Raw genomic sequence first — 14,628 nt, forward strand, 5'->3', positions numbered from 1 at the left:
CTACGCAAGCACGCTCTTATCTTGTCTTAGATTCCTGGGGAGAACTTTATTTTGCAGCAGGAATCTCATTAATTATCAGAAGATAATTATAATTAGTACACCCTGGAATCTCTTGATCCCAAAGCTCCTAGGACAGGGATGGCTGACCTTTTCGCCATCGCATGCCAAAAGGGGGGAGCAGGGGGGAGTCGTGCACGCGCATGTCCACACCCATAATTCTATGCACCCCACACAAGCCCCGTGCTCCCCCCCTTTTGGCACGTGATGGCATGGTGGGCCCTGTAGGCCTATTTTTTGCTCTCCCCAGGCTCCAGAGCAGCGGTTCTCAACCTGTGGGTCGGGACCCCGTTGGGGGTCAAATGACGATTTGCCAGGGGTCGCCTAAGACCATCGGAAATATGGGAAGTATACTTGCGAGTTGAAGAATTGCGCTCCAATGGTTGACTCCACAAGCCAGCTGCAGGCTCTTCAAATCGCTAGCCGAATTCGGCTTCAGGTGCGATGAATTAAAAAAGAGAGAAATCTTTGCTCTGATGTCTCCCTCTCAAGCCAGCTGCAATCACTCCCAATCGCTAGCCTAATCTGGCTTCAGGCGCGATAAACTTAACAGGGGAGGAGTCTCCGCTTTAATGCCTCCGTCCTCAAGGCAATCACAAGCAGTTCAGATCGCTAGCCAATACGGCTTCAGGCGCAATAAATTCAAAACGAAAATAATTTTACGGTTGGGGGTCATCACATCGTGGGGAATTGTATTAAAGGTGTTAAGTTTGGGGGTCGCCACATCATGGGGAATTGTATTAAAGGGGTCGCAGCACTATAAAGGTTGAGAACTACTGCTTCAGAGCCTTTCTAGGAGTTTGGGGAGGGCGAAAACGCCCTTCCCCACCCCCTGGAGGCCCTCCAGAGGCCAGAAACGGCCTGTTTGCCGATTTCCAGTGGGACCGGAAGGCCTGTTTTTGCTCTCTCTAGGCTCCAGGGTCTTTTTAGGAGCCTGGGGAGGGTGAAACGACCTTTCCCACCCCTTCAGAGGCCCTCCAGAGGCCGGAAATCACCTATTTGGCAACTTCCGGTGGGCCCAGAAGGCCCGAAAATTAGCTGGGCGGTGCATGCATGCACACTAGAGCTGAGCTCACATGCCCACCGATATGGCTCCGAGTGCCACCTGTGGCACACATGCCATAGGTTCACCATCATGGTCCTAGGATGTCCACAACTGGAGTCTACAAGCGGAAGCTTCAGCTGGCCACATTTAATCTTGTAATTTTTGTTCCTGCTTAATGTCTGTCTATGTAAGGGCAAACCTTGGCCAAATTCCATTCAAGCCGCAATCGCCGAACTGTCTCTTCTTCAGCAATGACGCTGGACGTGGCCTGGCCAGAGATTTGAACTCAGCTCTTTGCAGTTTCAGGTCCTGGAGATAAAAGTCCATTCCACCATCTGCTCTACAGGAAGGCAGATGTAATAGGACACCCCCTCCCCCCAAAGGAGAAACAGCCAGGTGTGTGCCCTGTTATGCCACAAATATTCTAGCTATCAACACAATAAACTTGTTCTGCCTCTTAGCGACGTCGCTGGCTGCCCAGTGGAGGTTTTGCTCACCCAGTTAGTTATGGGCAACTGGCCAGCTACCACCGTAAGTGGGGGGGGACTCCTGTAAGGTGCGACTCTACCAGATAACTAGGGTCTCTCGGGCACTTGACACACCTGTTATGGTGTGGCTCTGCGTTTTGTTCTTTACTGTTTTATGGTCTGCACTTTCTAATTCTTGCAGGCTTTGTTCAGCTGCCAGCCTCTGGCCACAATAAAAAGCTCGGCCACCGTTCATTCAGTCCTCGTACCAAAAAAGGAATTGGCAGAAGATCCTTCGGAGCATTTTGGAATTTATTTGATAGTTCCCAAGCTCAGCAAAACTCGGAAGAGGGAGAAAGAGGTGGGATGGGGGGGAACAAAAGGTTAAACGAGAGTTGCCCAATGCCAACAATGAGGGGGAAGTCAGCCTTAAGCCCAGCGGGGCTCCTTGGGCACATGCAGGGGGAAATGGGAGAAACAGGGAACTGGTTGGCACCACCTGTTCCTGGTTCTGCAGTCAAATGCCAGCCAGGTGCAACGCTGCTCCGATTCTTTAGGAGCAATTCCAGGATTCTTCTCTTCAGCAGGAAAGGGCATTTTGTTAGAGGAAGTAAATAAAAGCGAACTTTAGCCTGGTGACTCTTCAGCTACTTTTTCCCCTGGTCAGGAATCAAGGCTCCCTTCAAATATGACTATGCAACGCCCCCTAGTGGCAGAGGAGAGAGGTCGCTCAAGTCTCCTTTCAGGTCTGACCATGCAGCGACCCCTAGTGGCAAAGGAGAGAGGTTGCTCAAGGTTCCTTTTAAGTCTGACCCTGCAGCGACCCCTAGTGGCAGAGGAGAGAAATTGCTCAAGGTTCCTAAAGTGCAACTAAACTAAAGCGTCAAAACGAAGTTGGGAAACCAGAGAGGCAAAGCGAAGGGGCTTCATGCATCCAGCTGAAATGAGGCACAAAGGGAGCCTGGGGCCACCCAGGATGAGCCTCAACCCACGGAGGGGGGAGGGGGGAGAGCCAGAGGGAGGCAAAGTGGAACAGCTGAGGGCACAAGCCACACCTTGAAAATATTTACAGATCTCTCACATCCTGGACATAAACTGTTTCAACTCCTACCCTCAAAACGACGCTATAGAGCACTGCACACCAGAACAACTAGACACAAGAACAGTTTTTCCCCGAAGGCCATCACTCTGCTAAACAAGTAATTCCCTCAACACTGTCAAATTATTTACTAAATCTGCACTGCTATTAATCTTCTCATCGTTCCCATCACCCATCTCCTTCTACTTATGACTGTTTGACTGTAACTTTATTGCTGGTAATCCTTATGATTTATATTGATATATTGACCATCATTTGTGTTGTAAATGTTGCACCTCGATGAAGGTATCTTTTCTTTTATGAACATTGAGAGCCTATGCACCAAGACAAATTCCTTGTGTGTCCAATCACACTTGGCCAATAAAAAAAAAATTCTGTTCTGTTGACTCTGGCACAGAACAGCCCTACCCAGCTGGGAGGACCACAAATCCTTGCTTCCCCACCTCCCACCCTGTCCCAGGTGTGGGAAGTGCTTTGGAGGGCACTGGGATGGGCAAGGCAGGCTGCCCCGAGGTGGGCATTCTGCTCCATTCAGCCACAACCAGAAATCCTGAGGAGCGCTAGGACTCTCCCGACTCAGGTGTTGGATCTTGAGCCACAGTGGGGGCGGGGGGGGATGGACTTGCACCCTTCCAGTCCTCCTACAGCCAGACAGGGGAGGCTCTGCTGATCTGGGACATTCACGCCACGGCCAACTCTCCACGGGACAAAAGTTACATACCAGTAATATCGAAGAAATGGTGAAATAGAAGCATTAAAGAAAGGATGCAAAAAGAAGGGACGGAAAGAAACACGAGAATTCAAAATATTTTTTAAATTGTTTAAAATAATTAAGAAAATTGTTTGAATTTCCCGCAGCGAATTGTCCTGTGGTGAACTGGCCGTGGTGAGCTGGCCACAGCAAGTTGGCCGTGGCAAATTGGCAGCCATGAGCTGGCCATGGTGAGTTCTTTCTTTGAAGCTTGGGCCGGCGTTCCTGCCATTGGCTGTCCTCTAAACCAGCCAGACCTGGCAATTAGGCTGGAAATCCAAGCCACCCAAGGAGTGGCACATGGGCCTCACTCATAAACGGCTCCAGGCAGACTCTGTCTTAGGCAACATATCCAGTTGCGTGACATTGCAGCCCCCTTCCTATGCTCTCATTGGCTTGGCAAGGACTGATCCCTGATTTAGAAACCTCTGTCCAGCTGTGGGAGTTTGATCCCCCTCTTCCTGCCTTGTTCCTCAAATCGGGCATCTCCAACCTTGTTGACTTTAAAACTGTGGATGTCAACTCTCAGAATTTCCTGGCTGGGGAATTCTGGGAGTTGAAATCCACAAGTCTTAAAGTCGCCAAGTTGGAGACCTCTGCCTTAAATGAAAGGTATTTATTTATTTAATTTTTATTTATGACCCGCCTTTATTACTTCTGTAAACAGTGCAAGGAGAGGAACGTATCTAAGGCCCCTTCCTCTTCCTATTAAATGAAGGATTCATGAATCACTGCCAATTCATTTAAATTTGTCAGCCCCGAAAGCCTGTAACTGCTGAAGACTTCCACCAAGCAGAGTTCTCTGGCTCTCGAAAAGAGGTCACACACCAGTTTGCAAAACTTTTATTTAGGAATATAGAGAGTAGAGAGGCGAGTAAAGAAATGGGATGAACAGGACTACACAAAATTTGGAACAGATTTAAAGAGCAGCATTAAAGTTCTGTTTCTCGGGCTAAAGTCCATCGTTTTGCTCGCACGTGTGGTGAATTTTCCTTACGATGTGGCAGCACCGTTGCGCTGGCCTGTAGACAAGCTGCAAACGTTCCACCACCAGGATCACGACCGCCATCTGTGGCTTGGCTAGAGGTGAGCAGGGGGTTGGACTAGATGACCTCTACGGCCCCTTCCAACCCCCTTCTATGAGCAGACTTACCAGCCTTGCAACATGTGGCTATATAGGGAAGGGACGGGGAATGATGACCTTTTCAATGGCTTGTGGATTGCAACTCTCAGAATTCTGGGGATGCTGGGAGTTGAAGTCCACAGGTCCTAAAAATTGCCATCAGGAATTCTGGGAGTTGAAGCCTACCAGTCATAAAGGAGCCATAATACCCCACCTCTGCTATAGGGAGAGCTCAGTGCCGCCCCCCCCCCCCAGTGGCCGAATCACAATTTAAAGTCCTTTTGCTCAGTTTCGAGCTGTGAGTTGACCCCGGCCCAACTTTAGACAGGACCCCCTGCTCCAAGAAGGGGCCCCCAGTCCATTAGCCCCCAGCCCCTCCTCTCTCAGATCTCTGCACCCACAGTGCTGTGTTTGTCCCTGCACCTACTCCCAGGGGTAAACTGCCCCTTCCCCCTTCTTCAGTTTCCCACGCTTGATCCCACCTACCTGGTTAGGAGGGGTCCCTTCTGTCTCGCCAGCACATCCGGAGCCAAGGGAAGAAATAGAAGCAGCCCCAGTAGATCCTGGAAAAGAGGGGAGGGGCACAGGAGGAGGCGGCACAAACACACACACACACACTCAGACCCTTGGTGAGAGGGCTGGGAAGTGGCTCACCAGGCTAATGTAGCCTGTTATTAACACACAGCTGCCTGAAGTTACAATTACTGCAAGTTCAAGTCCCACCAGGCCCAAGGTTGACTCAGCCTTCCATCCTTTATAAAGTAGGTAAAATGAGGACCCAGATTGTTGGGGGGGAAATAAGTTGACTTTGTATATAAATATACAAATAGGATGAGACTATTGCCTTACACAATGTAAGCCGCCCTGAGTCTTCGGAGAAGGGCGGGATATAAATTCAAATTTAAAAAAAAAAGAAAAAGAGAGAGCCAAGGCAGTGGGGGGCCTGGGGTCAGAAAGAACAGAAGGCATCTGGATGGCTTGCTGGGTTATGGCTATGGGGGTCCTCAACCTTGGTCCCTTTAAGACTTGTGGACTTCAGCTTTGCTGGCTGAGGAACTCTGGGAGTTGAAGTCCACAAGTCTTAAAGGGACCAAGGTTGGAGAGCCCTGCTCTAAAGGCCAAATCACGAACTATTCAGATCCATTTCCAAGTGTGGGGTTATTTTCTAATGACGGGTAATCCTCAATTTACATCGGTTCATTTAGTGACCATTTGAAATGACAAAAAATGCCACTGCAGCATCCCCGCAGTCACAGGATGAGAATCCAGAGGCTCGGCAACTGGCATGTACTTATGACGGTTGCAGGGTTTCGGGGTCACGTGATCCCCTTTTGCGACCTCCCGACAAGCAAAGTCAAAGGGGAAACCAGATTCACTTAACAACCGTGTGAAGAAAAGTAAAATGGGCAAAATTCACTTAAATGCCTCACAAAGCAACAGACATTTTGGGCTCCGTTGTGGTCGTAAGTCGAGGACTTACATCAGGCTGTGAGCCGCAGGGTCCTGGGGGAAGCCATGGGTGGGCTTTCTTTCTCTCTTAATGGGTGGACCCTCCTGCCCTGTTGCAGCCCCCTGCTCCCCATCTCCTGAAGGGAGCCTTGTCCCCCTCTCCCACAAAGGGGGTCCTTGGCAGAGGGGCAGAGGGAGGGGCAGGACCCCAAAGACAACCCCTTCCCCACAGGTGACTGCCTGGGAGTTGGGGGCTTGGGCTGGCCGGTAAGAGGGTCCTGGCTGGGGAGGAGGGGATGGGCGGTACTCACTCCTCCTGGGCTGACTCCGATTCAAAGTCCAGCGTCCAGCTGCCCGGCTGCAGGGGCTCCCGGTGCTCCAGCCCCTCCTGCCCAAGGGGAGAGGCATTTGTGGGCGGGCTTGGGGAGGGGGCACGTCCCGCATCCTCCCGGGGCCCCCACTGCCCCCATCAGACCTGCCTTGAGTCTGCCCGGGTCTCCTTCCGTTGCCCCCCAGGCACCCACCCCCGGTGCCCGTTTTCTCGGCTCTTGGCCGTCAAATTGGGGCGGGGGTCGCAGCACCCCTGGTCGGCTGAGGAAGATTTCTTTGCGGGTCCTCCGCAGCCCCCGCCCTTCCAGCCCTCGGGCGTGTCTTCCCGGGAGGGGCCGTTGAAATCGCCCTGGAGGGTCGCTTGGGGGGGCGGGAGGTCCCACTTACCTGGAGGCTGCGCTGCTGCTCCCGCCCTTCGGAGGGTTGTGGAGGTGCCTCTCGATCGCCCCGGTCGCTCTGCGGGTCAAAGGAAAGAGAGGTCAGAGGCCGGAGGAGGCGCCCCGCCCGACTGCCATCTGTCAAAAAGGGCTTTGCGTCTGCTTGGGCAGCGGGTTGGACTAGATGACCTGCAAGGTCCCTTCCAACTCTGTTAATCTGGAATCTGACTCACGGCCGCCCCGCCGCCCGCTCTACCTGCCCGGGACGCTCCGCTCTTGCGACCGGCGGCTTCTCGCAGCCCCGCGGCTCCCGCCGACGCTGCTCCAGCTGCTCGCTCGGCTTCTGGGGGCAGATCGGGGGAGGAAGGGGAACAGGGCGGGGGCGTGAGACCGGACCCCGCCCCCCAGGACTGGAGGGGGTGAAAAGGGAGAGGGGTAACCAGCAAGGGGTCTTCTCCGCCCCTCCAGGTTGACCCTCTTCCCAAAAATCGGGGGATTCTGCCGGCAGGATGGAACAAGCGCTCCCACTGCTGGGGAGGGGTCTCCCCACCGATGACCGGAGAAGTAGGGGAGGAACGGATTGGTCGCTTGGCGGTGTGGGGGGGCAGCAGGTCCTTCAGAGGGAGGAGGGGGCGCTTGAGGGCTGGACCGGAGCCAGAGGTGGAGGTGCCTGCAAAGGGGAACAGGGGGAGGCTGCCCCCACCCGGAGGTCTCTAGTGATTTCTCACACTGGCTAGAGGGGCCCGGTGGCTGCTGTGCCAAAGGAGAATGGCATGTTCACAAGACAAGCAGCTGAGCCCTCTTGCTGGGATCCAAATTGGGCAAGGGGGGTCTTTGGGTCCAGCCCCCTCCCTCTTCCTTTCCAGGATGGCTGGACGGATAAGTGAGGAAGAGACCAAGCTCTGGTCTCAGAGCCTGAACTGAGCAGGGCAAAGCAGGTGAGCCGCCTCCATGGCAGGGGAGGGGAAGACTGACCTGGTAGGGGCTTTCTGCCCGCACATTGTCCCCCCTTCTCTCCCAGGGCAGCCTGGGCAGCGCCTCTCTCTTGCCAGAGGTGGCCTGGGCGAGGGGGCCTTGGGGGCTCTTCAGGCTGTAGAGCTCAGTCAGCAGGGGCTCCATGGCACTTCGGGGGGAGAGGAGAAAACCTGGAGGGGGGGCAGAACGCAGCAAGACTGGGATCAGCCCCCACCACCACCAGGAAGTGGGATCTCACACCCACAGCCCCAGTGCCTGCCAGCTGGGCTCTTTCAGGGACCCCAGGGTGGCGGTAGGATTCAGCCATCCTGCGCGAGGCCAGAGCTGAGGTGCGGAGGGGGGAAGGGGCTCAGAGTCACCAAAGTTTGGCCCAAATTTTGATCCTGTAATTGTGGGGCTGCCACAACAGCTGGAGGTGTGAAGAACCTGTTGTAGGTCACTTTTTTCAGAGCCATTGCGACTTTGAATTCTCACTAAACAAGCGGTCATAAGTGAGAGGACTGGTCTTAAGTCAGTATTTTCACAGCCATCGTAACTTTGAACGGTCACTATACACATGGTCGTAAGTGGAGGACTACTCTACCTGTAAATCTATTTCAAAGCAGATTTAAATTTTATGGGCTTTTGGTCCAAGGGCAGATGATTGCTGCTAAAAAGAAAATAATGCAACGATCATCTTGAAGTGTAGCAAGGCAGTGGGCGCCCCCTGGGCTGGGCCTCCTTGGCAGAGGGCCGGGGGTCCCCCAACTTCCTAACCTTAAGAACTTGTGGACTTCAACTCTATGCTGGCTGGAGAATTCTGGGAGTTGAAGTCCACAATCCTCTGGCATAGGAGCTCTAACTCTAGTTTATTAGATAAATCCCAAGAGTTGGGCTGCAAGAGCGGGCAAGCAAACCACCTGATGGTTTATTGTAACAGGCCAGCTTTCCTTCGGGAAAGAAACAGCTTTCCTCCCCTCCTTTGATTCCTGGGGTGGGCTTCTAGGAATGAACTGGGCCTCCCTCCTGACCTTCACCCAGGGAAGTTGCTGCTGGTGGCACAAGGCAGCCCACCCAGTTCTCTTTCTCCAGGGCTACCTGGTCCTCCTGGGTCCTCGGTCGCTTCCTTCCACAGGGGACAAGGGGCACGGGGGGGGGTCTTCACCGATGGGCAGGATCCACCCGGGCAACCGCCTTCCCTGGAGACTCTGCAGGATGCGGGCAGGGGCCCAAGATGGCTCCCGGCATCGGTTTCTCCTCATTGGAATTTCTCCAGAGTTCTGGATGGTACCACCAGGCTCAGGAGGGGAGGGGTCCCAAGGTGGGTGGAGGGAGATGGCTTTCAAACCCTCATCCTGTCCTTCTTCAGGGCATAGCCTTGACCTATATCTATAGCCTGGGCTGAGAGAAGAGGTTCTGCCCCCACCCCACCCATGCTGGACAAGGACCAGAGCCCATACCCATATATATGCTCTCTGTCCCTCTCTCTCTCTTTCTCTCTCCCTATCTATCTATCTATCTATCTATCTATCTATCTATCTATCTATCTGTCTCTTTATCTCTCTCTCTATCTCTCTAACTATCTTCTCTCTGTGTGTGTCTATTTATCTCTCTCTCATCTCTCTATCTTCTGTCTCTATCATCTATCTATCTCTATCTTCTCTCTCACTCACTCTCACTGTCTCTCTCTTTATCTCTCTCTATCTCTTTAACTATCTCTCTGTCTCTCCCTCCCTCCCTCTCTCTCTCTCTCTCTAATTATCTATCTATTATCACTCTGTCTCTCTCTAAATATCTATCTGTCTCTCCCTCCCTCTCTCCCTCCCTCTCTTTCATCTTTGTCCAGCATGGTGGGCAGAACCTCCTCTCCCAGCCCAGGCTATCTTAGCCCTTTGGCCCATCCTATAGCTGTGGAGGGCAGGAGGAGGCCAGGAACAGCTGGGCAGGATCCTGGGAGCCCTCGTGTTCTGCATCTCGCCTCTACTCCCCCCCCCCGCCTTTGTCTGGGGCCACCTCCAGAGAGCTGCTGGGCGAGGTGGTGGGGGGGCAGCTGGCCCCCAGCCCGGCTGGGATTCAGATGCTTCATGGTGGTTTGGTGATGAGCCTCTTTTCTCCATCCAGAATTGCACTCGGCATGTCAGAGACAAACATGTTGCACAGAATTGCCCGTAAATCCACTCCCCGCCTTCGGCTGCAAACGCAAGTGCACGTTTGTGTCACTGCCAGTCTAAATACCATGCATGGTTCAGTGAAGATCCAGCAGGTCCCTTTGGGGGTGCAAGTTAACTGGGGGCGGAGGAGGGGGCTTAACTCTGTGATTCCCAAACTTTTTCCTCCGTTACAGAAAATCCATGATCAGAAAGTCCCTTTTTGCCTAAGAAAGATGCTTGATGCCCATTCGATGTCCCTGTTGGGTCATGGGTTCGAGTGCTGTCACCCAAAGAAGAACCACTTTTCCCAATTTGGGGGGATTTGGGAAAAAGGTTTGGGAAGCCCGGGCTTAACCCTTTCCCTGCCAGCCCCTTTTCAGCCGGGCTCCTTTCAGTGTTTTTCTTTCCACGCAAGAAAAAAAAATTAGATCAATAGAGAAGAAGAAGTACATGCAGTCCTTGACTTATGACCACAATTGAGCCCAATTTTTCTGTTGCTAAGTGAGACAATTAAGTTTGCCCCATTTTACAACCTTTCTTGCTACAGTTGTGAAGTTAAGTTAGCCGGTCATTAAGTGAACCTGGCTTCCCTGTTGAGTCTGCTGGTCAGAAGGTCACAAAATGGGATCACGTGACTCCACGACACTCCGTCATAAATATGAGTCAGTTGCCAAGCGTCCAAATTTTGATCACATGATTGTCGAGATGTTGCAACGGTCTTAAGTGTGAAAAGTGGTCATAAGTCTCTTTTTTCAGTGTCGTCGTAACTTCGAACGGTCACTAAATGAATTGTTGTAAGTCGAGGACTAGCTGTGGTTAGAAAATTGCCCCAAATGTGGAAATGGATCTGAAGTTCATGATTTGGCCTTTGGACTTTGGCCACTAAGGGAGAAAATGCCATGAAGGCAGCTGGCTGGCGTGGTTTCCCTTTCTTTAACATTTTAATAATTTTTATTAAGTTTCATTCTAAGACACAATGCTATAGAAGAAACAAAAGTTAGAAGAAGAAAGAAAAGTGCCAAGAAAGAGAAAAAAGTCCTGACTTCTGACTTCCTTTGTTGCCGTAGATGCAAAAAATAATACAGGCACCGACTGTTTTTCGTTTCAGCACATTTTAAGCCACTCCTCCAATTACAAAATAAATCATCGAAACCTAAAAGTCGAAACTTCAGGATTTTTTTCAGTTTTGAGCAAGAAGTCCAGAAGTGGTTTCCGAGTGGAAACGCCAGAGTTTTCTTTGAAAGACTCGGAAGGAGCCCCCAAGAAGGGCTCAGGACTGAGGTCAGCCTCCAGCTGCAGCCCAAAGTGACCTGCAACGTTTTTTGCCTGGCCAAAAAGGAATTGCGGCCAAAGTCACCAAGGTGGACGGGGCAGGTTGCCAGACCCCTTCACTGCATGCGCGAAAATGCAGGGGTGCTCAGGTGGCCCATCGGAGAGCATGCTGGTCCCCAAGAGAACATGGCTCCTGGCCCTTTCACCTCCCCTTCCCTGGCATGGCTGGCTAAGATTCCTGGTCCCCAAAGATGGCCGCCAGGTTGGTGCAAAGGGCATCCAGCTGCCCCCAAAATGCAGAGGGACAAGCGTCTCCTTCTGTCACCACGTCAGTTGGGCGTTTGGGTTGGGGTCTTCCTTTTATTCAGTCTGGGACCTTCGTGTGCCGTCTGAATCGTGGCCCTGAGCTGGATGATGTCCCCCCTAAGGCATCACGGCAAACGTTTCTTCCGTAAAGAACCTATCCAACAAAATGAAATATAAGGTGGAGAAAAGCAAGTTTTTTACACCTAGGCAAGAAAAACCAAAGGACAGGTATCGATTAGGCGAGACAGTGGCAACTGTGAGGGGGACCTTGGAGTCCCAGTGGACGATCCCTTAAACATGAGCCAGCCGTGGGCGGCAGCAGCCAAAAAAGCTAATGCCATTCCTGGTTGCATAAACAGAGGCACAGAATCAAAATCACGTGAAGTATTAGTACTGATTTATAAAAGCCACACCTGGAATTCCGCATCCAGTTTTGGTCCCCACATTACAAATAAGATGTTGAGACTTTGGAAAAAGTGCAGAGAAGAGCAACTGAGATGATTGAAGGCCTGGAGACTAAAACATAATGACAAATGGTTGCAAGCATTGGATATGGCTAGTGAAAAGAAGGACTAGGGAGAACATGATAGTACTATTCCAGTATTTGAGGGGTTGCCACAAAGAAAAGGGTGGTCAACTTATTTTCCAAAGGACCAGAAGGCAAGACAAGAAGCAACTAATCAAGGAGAGAAGCAACCTGAAGAAACTTCCTGACAGGGAGAACAATTAACCAGTGGAACAACTTGCCTCCAGAAGTTGTGGGTGCTTCGTCACTGGAGGTTTTTAAGAAAAGACTGGACAACCATCTGTCTGAAATGGTCTAGGATCTTCTGCTTGAGCAGGGGGTTGGACTAGTAGACCTCCAGGGTCCCTCCCAGCTCTATTCTGAATTGATCCAACAAATCAGGGAAGATCTAAACCCATGTTTTTCAACCTGGGCAAATTTAAATGGGTGGACTTCAACTCCCTGAATTCTGGGAATGAGGTCCACCCATCTTAAAGCTGGGAACATCTGGGTCTAAACAAGAGTTTAATGGTCCAAAGGTTAGCAGATGACCATAGAACTCCCATCACTTGAACCCAGAATTGCCAAAAGTCAGACCAGACGTTTACCTGGATCTTAAGTTGGCCCAAGATACTTTGACTTTGTGCACACACCAGATAAATTGGTGAGAGCCAGCTTAGTTTAGTGGTTAAAGCACGAGGCTAGAAACCAGGCGGCTGTGAGTTCTAGTCCTGACTTAGTTATGAAAGTCAGCTGGGTGAATAGGAGCCAGTCCCTCTTGGCCAACCAAAGTCACTTCACAGGGTTGTTGTTGTGGGGAAAATACAGATAGTCCTCGACGCACGATCACAACTGAGCCCAGAGTGTCTGTTGCTAAGCGAGACAGTCGTTAAGTAAATTTTCCCCCAATATACAACCTTCCTTGCCACAGTTGTTAAGTGTCACCTGGTTGTTAAGTGAATCTGGCTTCCCCATTGACTTGGCTTGTGAGAAGGTCGCAAAAGGAGATGATGACACTGTGTCCGTCGTAAATATGAGTCACTTGCCAAGCGTCTGAATTTTGATCACCTGACCATGGGGACGTTACAACTGCCGTAAGTGTGAAAAATGGACATAAGTCAGTTTTTTCAGTGCTGTTGTAACTTCAAACAGTCACTAAATGAACTATAGAATTCCTCCTACAGGTAAATCGAGGACTACCTGTAGGAGGAAAGCTGGCTGGGGAATTCTGGGAGTTGAAGTCCACAAGTCTTAAAGTTGCCAAGGTTGGAGACCCCTGCCCTAAACCAACAGTGGTTAGATTTAGGGTTTATAGAAGGAAATAGATGTACTGATGCAATCTAAATTCTCATTCCAAGCCATGGATGAACAACACATGGCCACGTTTGTGTAATCGTCATCTATCTCTCCCTTGTGCTGAACCGCTTCCTTCCTGCCAAGTCCCCTGGCAAGAGGGCTGTCTGGCACTTTACCCCTGGCAGCCGAAGACACGAAGGGAAACGGTCTCTCTCTTTCCCATTGTTGCAATTTCCTACCCAGCTCATCCATCAGCTTGGTGTTGACAGAACTGCACAAATGGGACTGATTGTTCCTTCCTCTTTGATGGACTGACAACAAGGATTGGAATGAATGGCAAGGAAAAGAAGGAAAGAAAGAAAGGGAAGGAAGGGAAGGGAAGAGAAGGGAAGGGAAGGGAGAGGAGAAGAGAAAAGAGAAGAGAAGAGGAGAGGAGAGGAGAAGAGAAGAGAAAAGAGGAGAGGAGAGGAGAGGAGAGGAGAGGAGAGGAGAGGAGAAGAGAAGAGAAGAGAAGAGAAGAGAAGAGAAGAGAAGAGAAGAGAAGAGAAGAGAAGAGAAGAGAAGAGAAGAGAAGAGGCAGCCAGGAGAGAGAAAGAGAGAGAGAGAGATAAAGGAGGAAGGAAGGAAGGAAGGAAGGAAGGAAGGAAGAAGAAAGGAAGGAAGGAAGGAAGGAAAGAAAGAAAGAAAAAGAAAGAAAGAAAGAGAAAGAAAGAAAGAAAGAAAGAAAGAAAGAAAGAAAGAAAGAAAGAAAGAAAGAAAGAAAGAAAGAAAAAGGAAGGAGAAAAGATAAGAAAAAACGAAAGGGAAAAGACAAACGGTCTTTTTCAGTCGGAACTGATGTGGCTGCTTTCAGTCCCCCTCTGCCCTTTGGTCTCTTGAGAACAGAGCGGGTGACCAGCATCTGCTGCCGGCCAGAGAGGCAGGGAAGGAATCTCTGGGAATCCAGCCGATGCTTTGGCCAGCCCCCACTGTCCTGGCAGGGCTGTTAGGTAGTGAAGGGCCAGCTTCCAAGGGACCAAGAGCCTGCTGACTCTGGCTTGTCCTGCTTATCCCTGCCTTCAGCTGAGAGGGGCATCAACCGCCCTTGGGGGAAGGCTGGCAGAGTCCGGTGGTTGCCAGCCAGGCAGCGCTGCCCTTCTCTATTTCTGCACCGATCTCACCCGGCTCCAAGGCTGGTTTGATTTCTTCAAACCGGTTCCTGTTCTCTGCTGTGAGGCAGCCAAAGAGGAAACATGGCCTGCAAGTGACTTTTTCATGAACCTGCCCGAGGCTTGCCCGGGCAGTGCCCCTCCCTGCATCAATCAGCGTTATTCACTGCATTTTTTTCCCTGGGGAGGGGAAGCTGTGGTTTCAGGGAAAACTGGTGCCCCAAAGGAGAAGGGAAAGAGGAGCCCTAGAAGAACCACATCTCCTTCCCTGGGGCTTGGCCGGAAAGTCTTAGTGCTTG

At 51.3% G+C, this 14,628-nt stretch overlaps 1 protein-coding gene across 1 annotated transcript; it reads right to left on the reverse strand.

The window, feature by feature from the left end:
- Nucleotides 1–4,321: 4,321 nt before the first annotated feature.
- LOC131190758 (uncharacterized) lies at nucleotides 4,322–8,900 on the reverse strand. The gene is made up of 7 exons (XM_058168113.1): nucleotides 8,818–8,900; nucleotides 7,674–7,821; nucleotides 6,955–7,041; nucleotides 6,709–6,777; nucleotides 6,303–6,379; nucleotides 5,029–5,105; nucleotides 4,322–4,499 (listed from the first exon to the last, which is right to left on the reverse strand). The coding sequence occupies exons 1-6, from the start codon at nucleotides 8,898–8,900 to the stop codon at nucleotides 5,033–5,035; spliced, it is 537 nt and encodes a 178-aa protein (XP_058024096.1). The 3' UTR covers nucleotides 4,322–4,499; nucleotides 5,029–5,032.
- Between the last annotated feature and the right edge of the window lie 5,728 nt (nucleotides 8,901–14,628).

The sequence above is a fragment of the Ahaetulla prasina genome, chromosome 2 (genome assembly GCF_028640845.1).
Source record: "Ahaetulla prasina isolate Xishuangbanna chromosome 2, ASM2864084v1, whole genome shotgun sequence".
Taxonomy (NCBI): domain Eukaryota; kingdom Metazoa; phylum Chordata; class Lepidosauria; order Squamata; family Colubridae; genus Ahaetulla; species Ahaetulla prasina.

Bases quoted from the DNA above. Each gene is read 5' to 3' on its own strand.
- LOC131190758 (XM_058168113.1), bottom strand. From the start codon at position 8,900: ATGCCGGGAGCCATCTTGGGCCCCTGCCCGCATCCTGCAGAGTCTCCA. The intron at 7,822-8,817 runs GTGAAGACCCCC...CTCCCCCCGAAG, and splicing joins CGGGTGGATCCTGCCCATCG to TGCCATGGAGCCCCTGCTGA. The intron at 6,778-6,954 runs GTAGAGCGGGCG...TTTGACCCGCAG, and splicing joins GAGCGGAGCGTCCCGGGCAG to AGCGACCGGGGCGATCGAGA.